General features: G+C 47.3%; 1 protein-coding gene across 2 annotated transcripts in view; it reads right to left on the bottom strand.

Moving 5' to 3' along the window:
* Positions 1–17263, bottom strand: part of LOC139385657 (NIMA related kinase 3) — a 41431-nt gene that overhangs the window by 6963 nt on the left and 17205 nt on the right. For both annotated transcript variants that reach the window (XM_071130900.1, XM_071130899.1), the window contains exons 4-11: positions 17093–17190; positions 16073–16156; positions 14989–15056; positions 13560–13646; positions 13038–13092; positions 10612–10812; positions 7187–7286; positions 739–927 (exon numbers count right to left, since the gene is read on the bottom strand). In XM_071130900.1, coding sequence (XP_070987001.1) covers positions 739–927; positions 7187–7286; positions 10612–10812; positions 13038–13092; positions 13560–13646; positions 14989–15056; positions 16073–16156; positions 17093–17190 — 882 coding nt within the window. The remainder of the gene's footprint in view (positions 1–738; positions 928–7186; positions 7287–10611; positions 10813–13037; positions 13093–13559; positions 13647–14988; positions 15057–16072; positions 16157–17092; positions 17191–17263) is intronic.

Raw genomic sequence — 17263 nt, 5'->3', positions numbered from 1 at the left:
TGTTTCAGTACCTATCTAGGGGTGTGTCACGCATTGTTTCAGTACCTATCTAGGGGTGTGTCAAGCATTGTTTCAGTACCTGAATAGGGGTGTGTCAAGCATTGTTTCAGTACCTGAATAGGGGTGTGTCAAGTATTGTTTCAGTACCTATCTGGGGGTGTGTCAAGCATTGTTTCAGTACCTATCTAGGCGTGTGTCAAGCATTGTTTCAGTACCTGAATAGGGGTGTGTCAAGCATTGTTTCAGAACCTATCTAGGGGTGTGTCAAGCATTGTTTCAGTACCTGAATAGGGGTGTGTCAAGCATTGTTTCAGTACCTATCTAGGGGTGTGTCAAGCATTGTTTCAGTACCCGAATAGGGGTATGTCAAGCATTGTTTCAGTGCCTATCTAGGGGTGTGTCACGCGTTGTTTCAGTACCTGAATAGGGGTGTGTCAAGCATTGTTTCAGTACCTATCTAGGGGTGTGTCAAGCATTGTTTCAGTACCTGAATAGGGGTGTGTCAAGCATTGTTTCAGTACCTGAATAGGGGTGTGTCTAGCATTGTTTCAGTACCTGAATAGGGGTGTGTCTAGCATTGTTTCAGTACCTGAATAGTGGTGTGTCAAGCATTGTTTCAGTACCTATCTAGGGGTGTGTCAAGCATTGTTTCAGTACCCATCTAGGGGTGTGTCAAGCATTGTTTCAGTACATATCTAGGGGTGTGCCTGGCCTGTCTCAGTGAGAGTACCTGCATACCTGAATGTGTCTGGCCTGTGGTTGCCAGACTCCCAGAGGAGAGGAGGTCTGTGTTAGCCAACACCTGTAGAGCTGTGTCTGAGGGGCCTGGGGCCCACTGTCTACGAGGGCCACGATGCTCTCTACTGGTGCTGCTCTCAGCAGTGGCCTCAGCAGTGGCCTCAGTAGGGGCCACACAGATCTCCAGACCTGTATGAAGACATGATCAAACACGTTCAACTTCCTTATATTATACACACACACACACAGTCGTGGCCAAAAGTTTTTAGAATGACACAAATATTAATTTTCACAAAGTTTGCTGCCTCAGTGTCTTTAGATATTTTTTGTCAGATGTAATTATACTTCAGTATTCCATAGTAACAAGTATTTCATAAGTGTCAAAGGCTTTTATGGACAATTACATGAAGTTGATGCAGAGACCCTTCTTGTTGACCCTTCTTTTTCAAGACCTCTGCAATCCGCCCTGGCATGCTGTCAATTAACTTCTGGGCCACATCCTGACTGACGGCAGCCCATTCTTGCATAATCAATGCTTGGAGTTTGTCAGAATTTGTGGGTTTTTGTTTGTCCACCCGCCTCTTGAGGATTGACCACAAGTTCTCAATGGGATTAAGGTCTGGGGAGTTTCCTGGCCATGGACCCAAAATATAGATGTTTTGTTCCCCGAGCCAATTAGTTATCACTTTTGCCTTATGGCAAGGTGCTCCATCATGTTGGAAAAGGCATTGTTCGTTACCAAACTGTTTCTTCTCCTGACAAGCTTTTTTCCAGATGCCCCAAACAATCGGAAAGGGGATTCATCAGAGAAAATGACTTGACCCCAGTCCTCAGCAGTCCAATCCTTTTACAGAATATCAGTCTGTCCCTAATGTTTTTCCTGGAGATAAGTGACTTCTTTGCTGCCCTTCTTGACACCAGGCCATCCTCCAAAAGTCTTCACCTCACTGTGCGTGCAGATGCACTCACACCTGCCTGCTGCCATTCTCATGCTGCCGTACTGGTGGTGCCCCGATCCCACAGCTGAATCAACTTTAGGAGAAGGTCCTGGCGCTTGCTGGACTTTCTTGGGCGCCCTGAAGTCTTCCTCACAACAATTGAACCGCTCTCCTTGAAGTTCTTCATGATCCAATAAACGGTCGATTTAGGTGCAATCTTACTGGCAGAAATATCCTTGCCTGTGAAGCCCTTTTTGTGCAAAGCAATGACTTGTTTCATTGCAGGTAACCATGGTTGACAGAGAAAGAACAATAATTCCAAGCACCACCCTCCTTTTGAAGCTTCCAGTCTGTTGTTCGAACTCAATCAGGATGACAGAGTGATCTCCAGCCTTGTTCTCGTCAACACTCACACCCGTGTTAACAAGAGAATCACTGACATGATGTCAGCTGGTCCTTTTGTGGCAGGGCTGAAATGCAGTGGAAATGTTTTTTTTGTGGATTCAGTTCATTTGCATGGCAATGAGGGACTTTGCAATTAATTGCAATTCATCTGATCACTCATCATAACATTCTGGAGTATATGCAAATTGCCATCATACAAACTGAGGCAGCAGACTTTGTGAAAATTAATATTTGTGTCATTCTCAAAACTTTTGGCCACGACTGTATGTATATATATAGACTGTTTTTCACACTACATTCTCATATGTTTCAGTGAGAGGGCCTATCTAGGGGTGTGTCAAGCATTGTTTCAGTACCTATCTAGGGGTGTGTCAAGCATTGTTTCAATATCTATCTAGGGGTGTGTCAAGCATTGTTTCAGTACCTATCAAGGGGTGTGTCAAGCATTGTTTCAGCACCCATCTAGGGGTGTGTCAAGCATTGTTTCAGTACCTATCAAGGGGTGTGTCAAGCATTGTTTCAGTACCTATCTAGGGGTGTGTCAAGCATTGTTTCAGTACCTATCTAGGGGTGTGTCAAGCATTGTTTCAGTACCTATATAGGGGTGTGCCAAGCATTGTTTCAGTACCTAAATAGGGATGTGTCAAGCATTGTTTCAGTACCTAAATAGGGATGTGTCAAGCATTGTTTCAGTACCTATATAGGGGTGTGCCAAGCATTGTTTCAGTACCTAAATAGGGATGTGTCAAGCATTGTTTCAGTACCTAAATAGGGATGTGTCAAGCATTGTTTCAGTACCTATCTAGGGGTGTGTCAAGCATTGTTTCAGTACCTATCTAGGGATGTGTCAAGCATTGTTTCAGTACCTATCTAGGGGTGTGTCAAGCATTGTTTCAGTACCTATCTAGGGGTGTGTCAAGCATTGTTTCAGTACCTGAATAGGGGTGTGTCAAGCATTGTTTCAGTACCTATCTAGGGGTGTGTCAAGCATTGCTTCAGTACCTATCTAGGGGTGTGTCAAGCATTGCTTCAGTACCTATCTAGGGGTGTGTCAAGCATTGCTTCAGTACCTATCTAGGGGTGTGTCAAGCATTGCTTCAGTACCTATCAAGGGGTGTGTCAAGCATTGCTTCAGTACCTATCTAGGGGTGTGTCAAGCATTGCTTCAGTGCCTGTCTCATGGGTGTGTCAAGCATTGCTTCAGTACCTATCTAGGGGTGTGTCAAGCATTGTTTCAGTACCTATCTAGGGGTGTGTCAAGCATTGTTTCAGTACCTATCTAGGGGTGTGTCAAGCAATGTTTCAGTACCTATCTAGGGGTGTGTCAAGCATTGTTTCAGTACCTATCTAGGGGTGTGTCAAGCATTGTTTCAGTACCTATCTAGGGGTGTGTCACGCATTGTTTCAGTACCTATCTAGGGGTGTGTCAAGCATTGTTTCAGTACCTATCTAGGGGTGTGTCAAGCATTGTTTCAGTACCTATCTAGGGGTGTGTCAAGCATTGTTTCAGTACCTATCTAGGGGTGTGTCACGCATTGTTTCAGTACCTATCTAGGGGTGTGTCAAGCATTGTTTCAGTACCTATCTAGGGGTGTGTCACGCATTGTTTCAGTACCTATCTAGGGGTGTGTCACGCATTGTTTCAGTACCTATCTAGGGGTGTGTCACGCATTGTTTCAGTACCTATCTAGGGGTGTGTCAAGCATTGCTTCAGTAACTATCTAGGGGTGTGTCAGGCATTGCTTCAGTACCTATCTAGGGGTGTGTCAAGCATTGCTTCAGTACCTATCTAGGGGTGTGTCAGGCATTGTTACAGTACCTATCTAGGGGTGTGTCAAGCATTGTTTCAGTACCTATCTAGGGGTGTGTCAAGCAGTGTTTCAGTAACTGAATGGGGGTGTGTCTGGCATTGTTTCAGTAACTGAATGGGGGTGTGTCTGGCATTGTTTCAGTACCTATCTAGGGGTGTGTCAAGCATTGTTTCAGTACCTATCTAGGGGTGTGTCAAGCATTGTTTCAGTACCTATCTAGGGGTGTGTCAAGCATTGTTTCAGTAACTGAATGGGGGTGTGTCAAGCATTGTTTCAGTACCTATCTAGGGGTGTGTCAAGCATTGTTTCAGTACCTGAATAGGGGTGTGTCACGCATTGTTTCAGTACCTATCTAGGGGTGTGTCAAGCATTGCTTCAGTACCTATCTAGGGGTGTGTCAAGCATTGCTTCAGTACCTATCTAGGGGTGTGTCAAGCATTGCTTCAGTACCTATCTAGGGGTGTGTCAAGCATTGCTTCAGTACCTATCAAGGGGTGTGTCAAGCATTGCTTCAGTACCTATCTAGGGGTGTGTCAAGCATTGCTTCAGTGCCTGTCTCATGGGTGTGTCAAGCATTGCTTCAGTACCTATCTAGGGGTGTGTCAAGCATTGTTTCAGTACCTATCTAGGGGTGTGTCAAGCATTGTTTCAGTACCTATCTAGGGGTGTGTCACGCATTGTTTCAGTACCTATCTAGGGGTGTGTCAAGCATTGTTTCAGTACCTATCTAGGGGTGTGTCACGCATTGTTTCAGTACCTATCTAGGGGTGTGTCAAGCATTGTTTCAGTACCTATCTAGGGGTGTGTCAAGCATTGTTTCAGTACCTATCTAGGGGTGTGTCAAGCATTGTTTCAGTACCTATCTAGGGGTGTGTCACGCATTGTTTCAGTACCTATCTAGGGGTGTGTCAAGCATTGTTTCAGTACCTATCTAGGGGTGTGTCACGCATTGTTTCAGTACCTATCTAGGGGTGTGTCACGCATTGTTTCAGTACCTATCTAGGGGTGTGTCACGCATTGTTTCAGTACCTATCTAGGGGTGTGTCAAGCATTGCTTCAGTAACTATCTAGGGGTGTGTCAGGCATTGCTTCAGTACCTATCTAGGGGTGTGTCAAGCATTGCTTCAGTACCTATCTAGGGGTGTGTCAGGCATTGTTACAGTACCTATCTAGGGGTGTGTCAAGCATTGTTTCAGTACCTATCTAGGGGTGTGTCAAGCAGTGTTTCAGTAACTGAATGGGGGTGTGTCTGGCATTGTTTCAGTAACTGAATGGGGGTGTGTCTGGCATTGTTTCAGTACCTATCTAGGGGTGTGTCAAGCATTGTTTCAGTACCTATCTAGGGGTGTGTCAAGCATTGTTTCAGTACCTATCTAGGGGTGTGTCAAGCATTGTTTCAGTAACTGAATGGGGGTGTGTCAAGCATTGTTTCAGTACCTATCTAGGGGTGTGTCAAGCATTGTTTCAGTACCTGAATAGGGGTGTGTCACGCATTGTTTCAGTACCTATCTAGGGGTGTGTCAAGCATTGCTTCAGTACCTATCTAGGGGTGTGTCAAGCATTGCTTCAGTACCTATCTAGGGGTGTGTCAAGCATTGCTTCAGTACCTATCTAGGGGTGTGTCAAGCATTGCTTCAGTACCTATCAAGGGGTGTGTCAAGCATTGCTTCAGTACCTATCTAGGGGTGTGTCAAGCATTGCTTCAGTGCCTGTCTCATGGGTGTGTCAAGCATTGCTTCAGTACCTATCTAGGGGTGTGTCAAGCATTGTTTCAGTACCTATCTAGGGGTGTGTCAAGCATTGTTTCAGTACCTATCTAGGGGTGTGTCAAGCAATGTTTCAGTACCTATCTAGGGGTGTGTCAAGCATTGTTTCAGTACCTATCTAGGGGTGTGTCAAGCATTGTTTCAGTACCTATCTAGGGGTGTGTCACGCATTGTTTCAGTACCTATCTAGGGGTGTGTCAAGCATTGTTTCAGTACCTATCTAGGGGTGTGTCAAGCATTGTTTCAGTACCTATCTAGGGGTGTGTCAAGCATTGTTTCAGTACCTATCTAGGGGTGTGTCACGCATTGTTTCAGTACCTATCTAGGGGTGTGTCACGCATTGTTTCAGTACCTATCTAGGGGTGTGTCACGCATTGTTTCAGTACCTATCTAGGGGTGTGTCACGCATTGTTTCAGTACCTATCTAGGGGTGTGTCAAGCATTGCTTCAGTAACTATCTAGGGGTGTGTCAAGCATTGCTTCAGTACCTATCTAGGGGTGTGTCAAGCATTGCTTCAGTACCTATCTAGGGGTGTGTCAGGCATTGTTACAGTACCTATCTAGGGGTGTGTCAAGCATTGTTTCAGTACCTATCTAGGGGTGTGTCAAGCAGTGTTTCAGTAACTGAATGGGGGTGTGTCTGGCATTGTTTCAGTAACTGAATGGGGGTGTGTCTGGCATTGTTTCAGTACCTATCTAGGGGTGTGTCAAGCATTGTTTCAGTACCTATCTAGGGGTGTGTCAAGCATTGTTTCAGTACCTATCTAGGGGTGTGTCAAGCATTGTTTCAGTAACTGAATGGGGGTGTGTCAAGCATTGTTTCAGTAACTGAATGGGGGTGTGTCTGGCATTGTTTCAGTACCTATCTAGGGGTGTGTCAAGCATTGTTTCAGTACCTATCTAGGGGTGTGTCAAGCATTGTTTCAGTACCTATCTAGGGGTGTGTCAAGCATTGTTTCAGTAACTGAATGGGGGTGTGTCAAGCATTGTTTCAGTAACTGAATGGGGGTGTGTCTGGCATTGTTTCAGTACCTATCTAGGGGTGTGTCAAGCATTGTTTCAGTACCTATCTAGGGGTGTGTCAAGCATTGTTTCAGTACCTATCTAGGGGTGTGTCAAGCATTGTTTCAGTACCTATCTAGGGGTGTGTCTGGCATATTAATATAAAAAAATAAAAAATTTCACACAAGGACACTTTCACCATGAGAGGCTTAAAGGACTAGTCCTACATGGAGAGACAGGATGGATTAAAATGTTAAGTTTAATTCAAATGAATCTCACAGAAACACAGTAGTTCATAGGTTATGACTGTTATTACCACTCTACCGTGTAATATATTGTACATACGTTGTAGTTTGTGTATATATTTATATACACACACACCGTAAAATAAAGCATTACCATATTTGCATTGGTATGTAAAGAATAACAGGTTGTAAAATGTATGATCAATGATGTTTCATTTCCTACTCAACCTGCTCTTCTTCACACTAGGACCCTGCTGACTGAGTCTTAATCGTCCCCTTACCCTCCAGGGTAGAGCTTGTGATGAGGGTCTTCTGCCCTAGGAGTGAGGCCACCTTCTCCCCCTCCTCTCTCCTCCATCTCCCTGTTCTCCTCTCCGACTCCTACAGATCCAGAAAGCAACACGCGAAATAAGAAACATGCTACCGGACAAACAGAGACAGACAGACAGAGACAGACAGACAGAGACAGACAGAGACAGACAGACAGAGACAGACAGACAGAGACAGACAGACAGACAGAGACAGACAGACAGAGACAGACAGAGACAGACAGACAGAGACAGACAGACAGAGACAGACAGAGACAGACAGATTTTAAATGGTAAATTCTACATTTCATCACAATGTATCCCCCCCCCCCCCCCCCCCCCGACAACAATAAACGCCGCTAATTGATGTGCTGCTGTGTTGTTTTTTTTATAGTATGGTAGCTAGTTGTGTTTCATTTCTACTAAATGTCTTGGTAAGTCATGATATTTAACAAACTTTAGAATGTAAATTATTTTTATTTTCAGGGGAGATTGGCCTGCGCAACAGCAGCAGCTCAATATTATTTTGATTGACAGTTCTGGTCGCCTGAACGTTTAAGTGCCTCTTCAGAAACCTCATGCCTTTACAGACCAGTAAAATGAAGAAGAAGAAGAAGAAGAAGAAGCTTTCTTCTAAAACGTTGTGTAGCCTAACAGACAGACTTGCTATAGTCGAGGGCACTTTCAAGAGGCCACATTCCATTATGTATGAAAAGGGCAATCGATAAAGGCTACTGGTTGCCTATTGTAATATAGAGCTGTCTAACCTCGCAAGACTAACCCCAAAAGACACCGCTGTATCCCCGAAGGTGGTGCCATGAATAGGCTAGGATACTCTACTTCCCAACAGACCGAAGACTGAACACACACGTGCATTATTAGCAAAGAGACCGAGCAAGCAGAGAGAGATAGAAACAGAGGAAAGGCAGGCAGAAACGTGCTCAAGCATGCACGGACCAACTGTGTCTTCACTGACATTTTCAACCTCTCCCAGACTGAGTCTGTAATACCATCATGTTTCAAACAGACCACCATAGTCCCTGTGCCCAAGAATGCTAACCTGCCTAAATGACTACCGACCCGTAGCACTCACGTCAGTAGCCATGAAGTGTTTTGAAATGCTGGTCATGGCTCACATCAACACCATCATGCCAGAAACCGTGGACCCACTCCAATTCACATACCTCCCCAACAGATCCACAGATGATGCAATCTCTATTGCACTCCACACTGCCCTTTCACACTTGGACAAAAGGAACACCTATGTGAGAATGCTGTTCATTGACTACAGCTCAGCATTCAACACCATAGCGCCCTCAAAGCTCATCACTAAGCTAAGGACCCTGGGGCTAAACACCTCCCTCTGCAACTGGATCCTGGACTTCCTGACGGGCCACCCCAGGTGGTAAGGGTAGGTAACAACACATCTGCCACGCTGATCCTCAACACTGGGGCCCCCCAGGGGTGCGTGCTCAGTCCCCTCCTGTACTCCTTGTTCAACCACAACTTCTCTCTCAATGTGAGCAAGACAAAGAAGCTGATCGTGGACTATAAGAAACGGAGGGCCGTACAGGCCCCCATTAACATTGACATCACCAACTATCATGGTCCAAACACACCAAGACAGTCGGGAAGAGGGCACGACAACACCCCCCTCAGGAGACTGAAAATATTTGTCATGAGTCCCCAGATCTTATAAAAAAGTCCTACAGCTGCACCATCGAGAGCATCCTGGTACGGTAACTGTTCGGCCTCCGACCGCAAGTGTCATAACCGGCCGTGATCTGGAGTCCAATAGGGAGGTGCAAAAGGTAGAGACAGAGAGAGACACAGAGAGAGAGACACAGAGAGAGAGACACATAGAGAGAGACACAGACAGAGAGACAGAGAGAGAGAGACACAGAGAGAGAGACACAGAGAGAGAGACACAGAGAGAGACACAGAGAGAGACACAGAGAGAGACACAGAGAGAGAGACACAGAGAGAGAGACACAGAGAGAGAGACACAGAGAGAGAGACACAGAGACAGAGAGAGAGAGAGACAGAGAGAGAGAGAGACAGAGAGAGAGAGACACAGAGACAGAGAGAGAGAGAGACAGAGAGAGAGAGAGACACAGAGAGAGAGACACAGAGAGAGAGAGACACAGAGAGAGAGACACAGAGAGAGAGAGAGAGAGGTGATGTAATGTCCACAAATAAAGAATCATTGTGGAATCTGAAAAGACACGTTATCCCGAAAGCGTGATGGTGTACTTACTACGTGCACATGCTGAAAGAGAGGAACGAGGTGGGTAGATAACTAAAGTGTGTGTCATTGTAGCAAAGTATTTATAAACAAAACAATTAGACCTCTTAAACCGTTCGTTAATTTTTGTTCTATTATCTATACAATAGTGCAACATTTAGGAGCTTTCGATTTTTGCTAAAAACATTTAGGCCTACCTATAGAAAGAAATTATATATCAAATCAAATTTAAAACAGCCTGGCAAGAGTGGTCAAAAGGGTGTTTATCATTCCCAAGTGGCTCTGTAAGTGAGGAGAGGATATTCTCCTCCGCTGTCCTGCTCTCCAGCCACCATCCCGTGAGCCTGAAGCCACAGACTCCGGACAAATTGGTGTTTCTAAAAACGAATTCAAAAGGCTCTCAGGCTAACAAGGTATTTTTTGGTTTAATTTCAGTCACAGCCTATATATAGACTATAATGATTTAATACAACAAAAATGTTGTTTAAATGCCGTGCGCTTAATGTCCCTGACTCCCTGCCAGCCGCCAGTGTCGCGCACTCGCAAATTCTTCACAATGTATTTCTTTTGTAGGCTATAGTCTTGAAATAATTGAAATAGCCTAAAATCGTTCATTGTTGTTGCTTCTTAGGCTCCCTGTTTGAAATGACGAGCACTTCTTCCATTCACCTTTTTCATGTTAATTAAAATGATTTTCAAAATCACCAACTCATATGGTTTGGTTTTAATACTTCAAAACCCAAATGGTAGGTCTAGGTAGCCACAACAAAAAAAAAGTAGCTTCGTTTTTGGTTAAATTCTGATTTTAATGAATGGATCGAAGCAACGCTCCACGAGCGATGAGCGGGATTTCCGAACCCTCAACTCCACCTCACATGCTCTGGAAGGGGGTGTTGTCTCGTGGGTAGGGGGTGTTGTCTCGTGGGTAGGGGGTGGTGTCTCGTGGGTAGGCGGTGGTGTCTCGTGGGTAGGAGGTGGTGTCTCGTGGGTAGGGGGTGGTGTCTCGTGGGTAGGAGGTGGTGTCTCGTGGGTAGGGGGTGGTGTCTCGTGGGTAGGGGGTGGTGTCTCGTGGGTAGGGGGTGGTGTCTCGTGGGTAGGGGGTGGTGTCTGGTGGGTAGGAGATGTGGTTCTGTACTGGGCTGACATGCAGTACCTTGTTGGGCAGGTGTCGGTGCAGGAGACCGGCTACGCGGTGAGACGTGAGGATGGTGTGGAGGGACGGACGGTCTTTGGGGTTGGTCTTGAACATCTGTTTGACCAGGTAGTGCAGTTCATAGGGCAGGTGTTGGGGAAGAGGAGGGTAGGAACCACGGCACACCTTCATGATCAGACTCTTCCAACTAGGAGCCTGAAACTGAGACGGGGAGGGAGAACAGAGGTTCAGGAGGACTCCTGGAAACACCAGACAGACAGGCTACAGGCTCCAGACAGACAGACGGCTCCAGACAGACGGGCTACGGCTACAGACAGACAGCTACAGGCAGACAGGCTACGGCTCCAGACAGACAGGCTACGGCTCCAGACAGACGGGCTACGGCTACAGACAGACAGCTACAGGCAGACAGGCTACGGCTCCAGACAGACAGGCTACGGCTCCAGACAGACGGCTACAGGCTACAGACAGACGGCTACAGGCTACGGCTCCAGACAGACGGGCTACAGGCTACAGACAGACGGGCTACGGCTCCAGACAGACGGGCTACGGCTCCAGACAGACGGGCTACGGCTACAGACAGACAGCTACAGGCAGACAGGCTACGGCTCCAGACAGACAGGCTACGGCTCCAGACAGACGGCTACAGGCTACAGACAGACGGCTACAGGCTACGGCTCCAGACAGACGGGCTACGGCTCCAGACAGACGGCTACAGGCTCCAGACAGACAGCTACAGGCTACGGCTCCAGACAGACGGGCTACGGCTCCAGACAGACGGCTACAGGCTCCAGACAGACAGGCTACGGCTCCAGACAGACGGGCTACGGCTCCAGACAGACGGCTACAGGCTCCAGACAGACAGGCTACGGCTCCAGACAGACAGCTACAGGCTACAGGCTACGGCTACAGACAGACGGCTACGGCTCCAGACAGACGGCTACAGGCTACGGCTCCAGATAGACGGCTACAGGCTCCAGACAGACAGGCTACGGCTCCAGATAGACGGCTACAGGCTACGGCTCCAGATAGACGGCTACAGGCTCCAGACAGACGGCTACAGGCTCCAGACAGACGGCTACAGGCTCCAGACAGACGGCTACAAGCTCCAGACAGATGGCTACGGCTCAAGACAGCTACGGCTCCAGGCTACGGCTCCAGACAGACGGCTACAGGCTCCAGACAGACGGCTACAGGCTACGGCTCCAGACAGACGGCTACAGGCTACGGCTCCAGACAGACGGCTACAGGCTACGGCTCCAGACAGACAGCTACAGGCTACGGCTCTAGACAGACAGCTACAGGCTCCAGACAGACAGCTACAGGCTACATCTCCAGACAGCTCCAGGCTACGGCTCCAGACAGCTACAGGCTACATCTCCAGACAGCTCCAGGCTACATCTCCAGACAGCTACATCTCCAGACAGCTACAGGCAACATCTCCAGACAGCTCCAGGCTACATCTCCAGACAGCTCCATCTCCAGACAGCTACAGGCTACATCTCCAGACAGCTACAAGCTACATCTCCAGACAGCTACAGGCTACATCTCCAGACAGCTACAGGCTACATCTCCAGACAGCTACAGGCTACATCTCCAGACAGCTCCAGGCTACGGCTCCAGACAGCTACAGGCTACGGCTCCAGACAGCTACAGGCTACGGCTCCAGACAGCTACAGGCTACGGCTCCAGACAGCTACAGGCTACGGCTCCAGACAGCTAGAGGCTACGGCTCCAGACAGCTAGAGGCTACGGCTCCAGACAGCTACAGGCTACATCTCCAGACAGCTACAGGCTACATCTCCAGACAGCTACAGGCTACATCTCCAGACAGCTACAGGCTACATCTCCAGACAGCTACAGGCTACATCTCCAGACAGCTACAGGCTACATCTCCAGACAGCTCCAGGCTACATCTCCAGACAGCTCCAGGCTACGGCTCCAGACAGCTACAGGCTACGGCTCCAGACAGCTACAGGCTACGGCTCCAGACAGCTACAGGCTACGGCTCCAGACAGCTACAGGCTACGGCTCCAGACAGCTACAGGCTACGGCTCCAGACAGCTACAGGCTACGGCTCCAGACAGCTACAGGCTACGGCTCCAGACAGCTACAGGCTACATCTCCAGACAGCTACAGGCTACATCTCCAGACAGCTACAGGCTACATCTCCAGACAGCTACAGGCTACATCTCCAGACAGCTACAGGCTACGGCTACAGACAGCTACAGGCTACATCTCCAGACAGCTACAGGCTACATCTCCCTGGGCTGGGACAAGTCCTAATTCAACTCTGCTGAAGACACCGTCCTTCCCTCACTATGAAACAATGGTTCTTTCAGGAGTCAGCTGAACCACTGTACACACACACACACACACACACACTATTTAGACAGACGAGACAGAGTGTGAGAGAGTGTGAGTACCGGGTGTCGCAGGGTGCAGAGCTCGTAGAGGACACAGCCGAGAGACCACACATCGCTGTAACACACACACACACACGAGAGATGGCATGGGAATCACACATCACGGTAACAACGACAGAGTTCACACATCCCTAAATTTAAAATTAAACTATTACAAAATGGATAATTCACAAATATATATTATTTCGATACAGTAGATTGTAGGGTTAATCAGAATTATAAACGGGGTGGTTCGAGCCCTGAATGCTGATTGGCTGAAAGCCGTGGCATATCAGACCGTATACCACGGGCATGACAAAACATTTTTACTGCTCTAATTACGTTGGTAACCAGTTTATATCAGCAATAAGGCATCTCAGGGGGGTTGTGGTATATGGCCGATATACCACGGCTAAGGGCTGTGTCCTGTGTCCTTTAGCCAATGATATATTAGCCATCTACCACATCTTCCTCGGGGCCTTAATGCTTAAATATAATCATTGATCAATAGGGATGTCATTGTACAGGTAATTATGACCCAACCTCTTGTTGTTGTACGGCTTACTGTCCCAGATCTCTGGAGACACATAGTAAGGCGTTCCAACGTATGTGTGAGCGTAGGCCTTCGCACTGCGACACAGAATACAGGACATTAAAGCAAAGAGAAATAACATCTAAAAAAAAATATCTATTACATACACTGAGTTTACAAAACATTAAGAACACCTGCTCTTTTCCCGTGACGTAGACTGACCAGGTGAACCCAGGTGAAAGCTACGATCCCTGATTGATGTCACCTGTTAAATCCCACTTCAAATCAGTGTAGAATGAAAGGGAGGAGACGGGTTGAAGAAGGATTTATAATTGAGACATGGATTGTGTGCGTGTGTCGTTCAGAGGGTGAACGGGCAAGACAAAATATTTAAGTGCCTTTAAACAGGTTATGGTAGTAGGTGCCAGGCGCACCGGTTTGTGTCAAGAACTGCAACACTGCTGGGGTTTTTCACTCATCAGTTTCCTGTTTGTATCAAGAATGGTCCACCACCCAACGGACATCCAGCCAACTGGACACAACTGTGGGAAAGCATTGGAGTCAACATGGGGGGGTTCAACTGGAGTCAACATGGGGGGTTCAACTGGAGTCAACATGGGCCAGCCTCCCAGTGGGAAGCATTGGAGTCAACATGGGGGGGTCAACTGGAGTCAACATGGGCCAGCCTCCCAGTGGGAAGCATTGGAGTCAACATGGGGGGGTTTCAACTGGGGGTTCAACTGGAGTCAACATGGGGGGGGGGTTCAACTGGAGTCAACATGGGGGGGTCAACTGGAGTCAACATGGGGGGGGTTCAACTGGAGTCAACATGGGGGGGTCAACTGGAGTCAACATGGGGGGGGTCAACTGGAGTCAACATGGGGGGGTTCAACTGGAGTCAACATGGGGGGGTTCAACTGGAGTCAACATGGGCCAGCCTCCCTGTGGAACGCTTTCAACACCTTGTAGAGTCAACATGGACCAGCATCCCTGTGGAACGCTTTCAACACCTTGTAGAGTCAACATGGACCAGCATCCCTGTGGAACGCTTTCAACACCTTGTAGAGTCAACATGGACCAGCATCCCTGTGGAACGCTTTCAACACCTTGTAGAGTCAACATGGGCCAGCATCCCTGTGGAACGCTTTCCACACCTTGTAGAGTCAACATGGGACCAGCATTCCTGTGGAACGCTTTCCACACCTTGTAGAGTCAACATGGGCCAGCATCCCTGTGGAACGCTTTCAACACCTTGTAGAGTCCACATGGGGCCAGCATCCCTGTTTCCACACCTTGTGGAGTCCATGACCAGACAAACTGAGGCTGTTCCGAGGGCGAAAGGGGGGGGATATTAGGAAGTTGTTCTTAATGTTATGTATACTCAGTGAATAATTATAGTAATATAGAACCGGAATTAGCGCACAAAGCATCTTCTGGTACCTGTTTAGAACACAGGCTGAGCCAAAGTCACCCAGCTTCACCGTGCCATCGTCTGTCAGGAAGATATTCTGAGAAACGAGAAGGAAATCCATTTTTTAAAAAATGGACAGTAAAAACGAGAGAACTTCAACTGGCACCGATTCCTTCCATCACCAGATTTAGGAGGTGAAACATGACATGAAAGAGCTTTTTAGCTTTTTTTTCCTCAGAAATGAGGCTTAACAATACATAATGGTTCCTCAAAATTAAAAGTTTTGAGCCTTCTGGGCGGCACCAGTTTGTGGTAGAGGATGGCAGATGGTGGCAAATTGCGTCATTCTGTCATTGCGCCACGCTATCACAAGGGTGAGTTAGAACGCTGATCTATCGGCAGTCTTAAACCGGTGGGGCAAATTGGGGGGGTTTTCACAACCTGATGGGGTAAATTGGGGGGGTTTTCACAACCTGATGGGGTAAATTGGGGGGGTTTTCACAACCTGATGGGGCAAATTGGGGGGGGTTTCACAACCTGATGGGGCAAATTGGGGGATTTTTCACAGCCTGACGGGGCAAATTGGGGGATTTTTCACAACCTGGCCGAGCTACTAGAAAATCCTTTTGGTAGTATGAACGGTGTGAATGTTTCAGTCTGAGAGACTCTCTCCTCTCGCACTAGACTACTGCATCAGGCCAACAACAACAAATAATAGCTTGCGGACGGTTTCCGGAGTTCAGAGAGAACTTGGGTAAATAACAATGTCGCAATTACAATTACAATAACACTTGAGATGTGGACTGACAACAACAACAAAAAAAATAACATATTTTTGAATAAAGTAGTCTAAAGCAATTGAAGGCATCAAATTATTGCTTACTGAAACACCCAAAGTCATCCAACTGTTATAGCAGGACATTGAAAAATATTGTTCATTATTTACAAAGTATTCTTCAGGCACATTCTCCTCCTCAAGAGAAATGTCCAAAAAATGGCAGCAACAGGACGAGAAACATCTGCAACTCACACTGTGACCTATAAAAGGAAATATATGGAAATATATGCGTTGCCAATCGGAAACAGTAGCCATGTAAACACTCTGGACTTTACCTTGGACTTGAGATCCCTGTGTAGGACCCGTTTGTCATGGATGTGCATCGTACCAGAACACATCTGAGCAAACCACTTCAGAATCTAGTAACACATAGACATGAAATACAGTCTGAGTGGGGTCCTGTTTCAGAGGATACACAAGTTAGGGACGACCATAAAAAAACGCGAAACTAACGGTTATGGATGGAGACCGTTAATGAAAATAAAACAACAGCCATAGGACTGGACTCTTTAAAAAATAAATCATAAAATAAATACAAAATGTACTATTTTTTTTTTCTCTCTCTCCAATTTCGTGGCATCCAATTGGTAGTTACAGTCTTGTCCCATCGCTGCAACTCCCGTACGGACTCGGGAGAGGAGAAGGTCGAGAGCCGTGCGTCCTCCGAAACACAACACAGACAAGCCGCACTGCTTCTTGACACAGCGCGCATCCAACCCGGAAGCCAGCCGCACCAATGTGTCGGAGGAAACACCGTACACCTGGCAATCGTGTCAGCGTGCACTGCGCCCGGCCCGCCACAGTAGGTTGGCCGGTAGGGATATCCTTGTCTCATCGCGCACTAGCGACTCCTGTGGCGCAGTGCGCACTAACCAGGTCGCCAGGTGCACGGTGTTTCCTCCGACACATTGGTGCTGCTGGCTTCCGGGTTGGATGCGCACTGTGTTAAGAAGCAGTGGGGCTTGGTTGGGTTGTGTTTCGGAGGACGCGTGGCTTTCAACCTTCGTCTCTCCCGAGCCCGTACGGGAGTTGTAGCGATGAGACAAGACAGTAACTACTAACAATTGGATACCACGAAATTGGGGAGAAAAGGGGATAACATTTTTATTATTATTATTATTATTTGTATTTTTTTAATGACATGTTCGTCAACTGCCCTACCATTTAGTTTGTACCAGTTAGTGTTTTCAAAACAGTGGAGAAACCATTTACTGGTCTACTATTTGAGATTTGCATTTGGCTGAGTTAGCTAATGACCTAATGAATCCTTGAATTGATTAATTAAGGTGTCATACTGTTTCCTGTGAGAACAGTGTGTTCCTCTGTTGTCGTATCCTCTGGAGCAGGTCTCCTCCACCACAGAACTCCATCACTATGTAGAGGTGGCCGTCGCCTACAGGAGACAAGACACAAGATCTACTTTATGTGGTAGAGTTTTCTATATGCACATTCATTAGCCACACTCA

Source organism: Oncorhynchus clarkii, chromosome 27 (assembly GCF_045791955.1).
Source record: "Oncorhynchus clarkii lewisi isolate Uvic-CL-2024 chromosome 27, UVic_Ocla_1.0, whole genome shotgun sequence".
Classification (NCBI taxonomy): Eukaryota; Metazoa; Chordata; class Actinopteri; order Salmoniformes; family Salmonidae; genus Oncorhynchus; species Oncorhynchus clarkii.
Note: the sequence above shows the minus strand (reverse complement) of the source record. Positions and strands in the feature narration are given on the sequence as shown.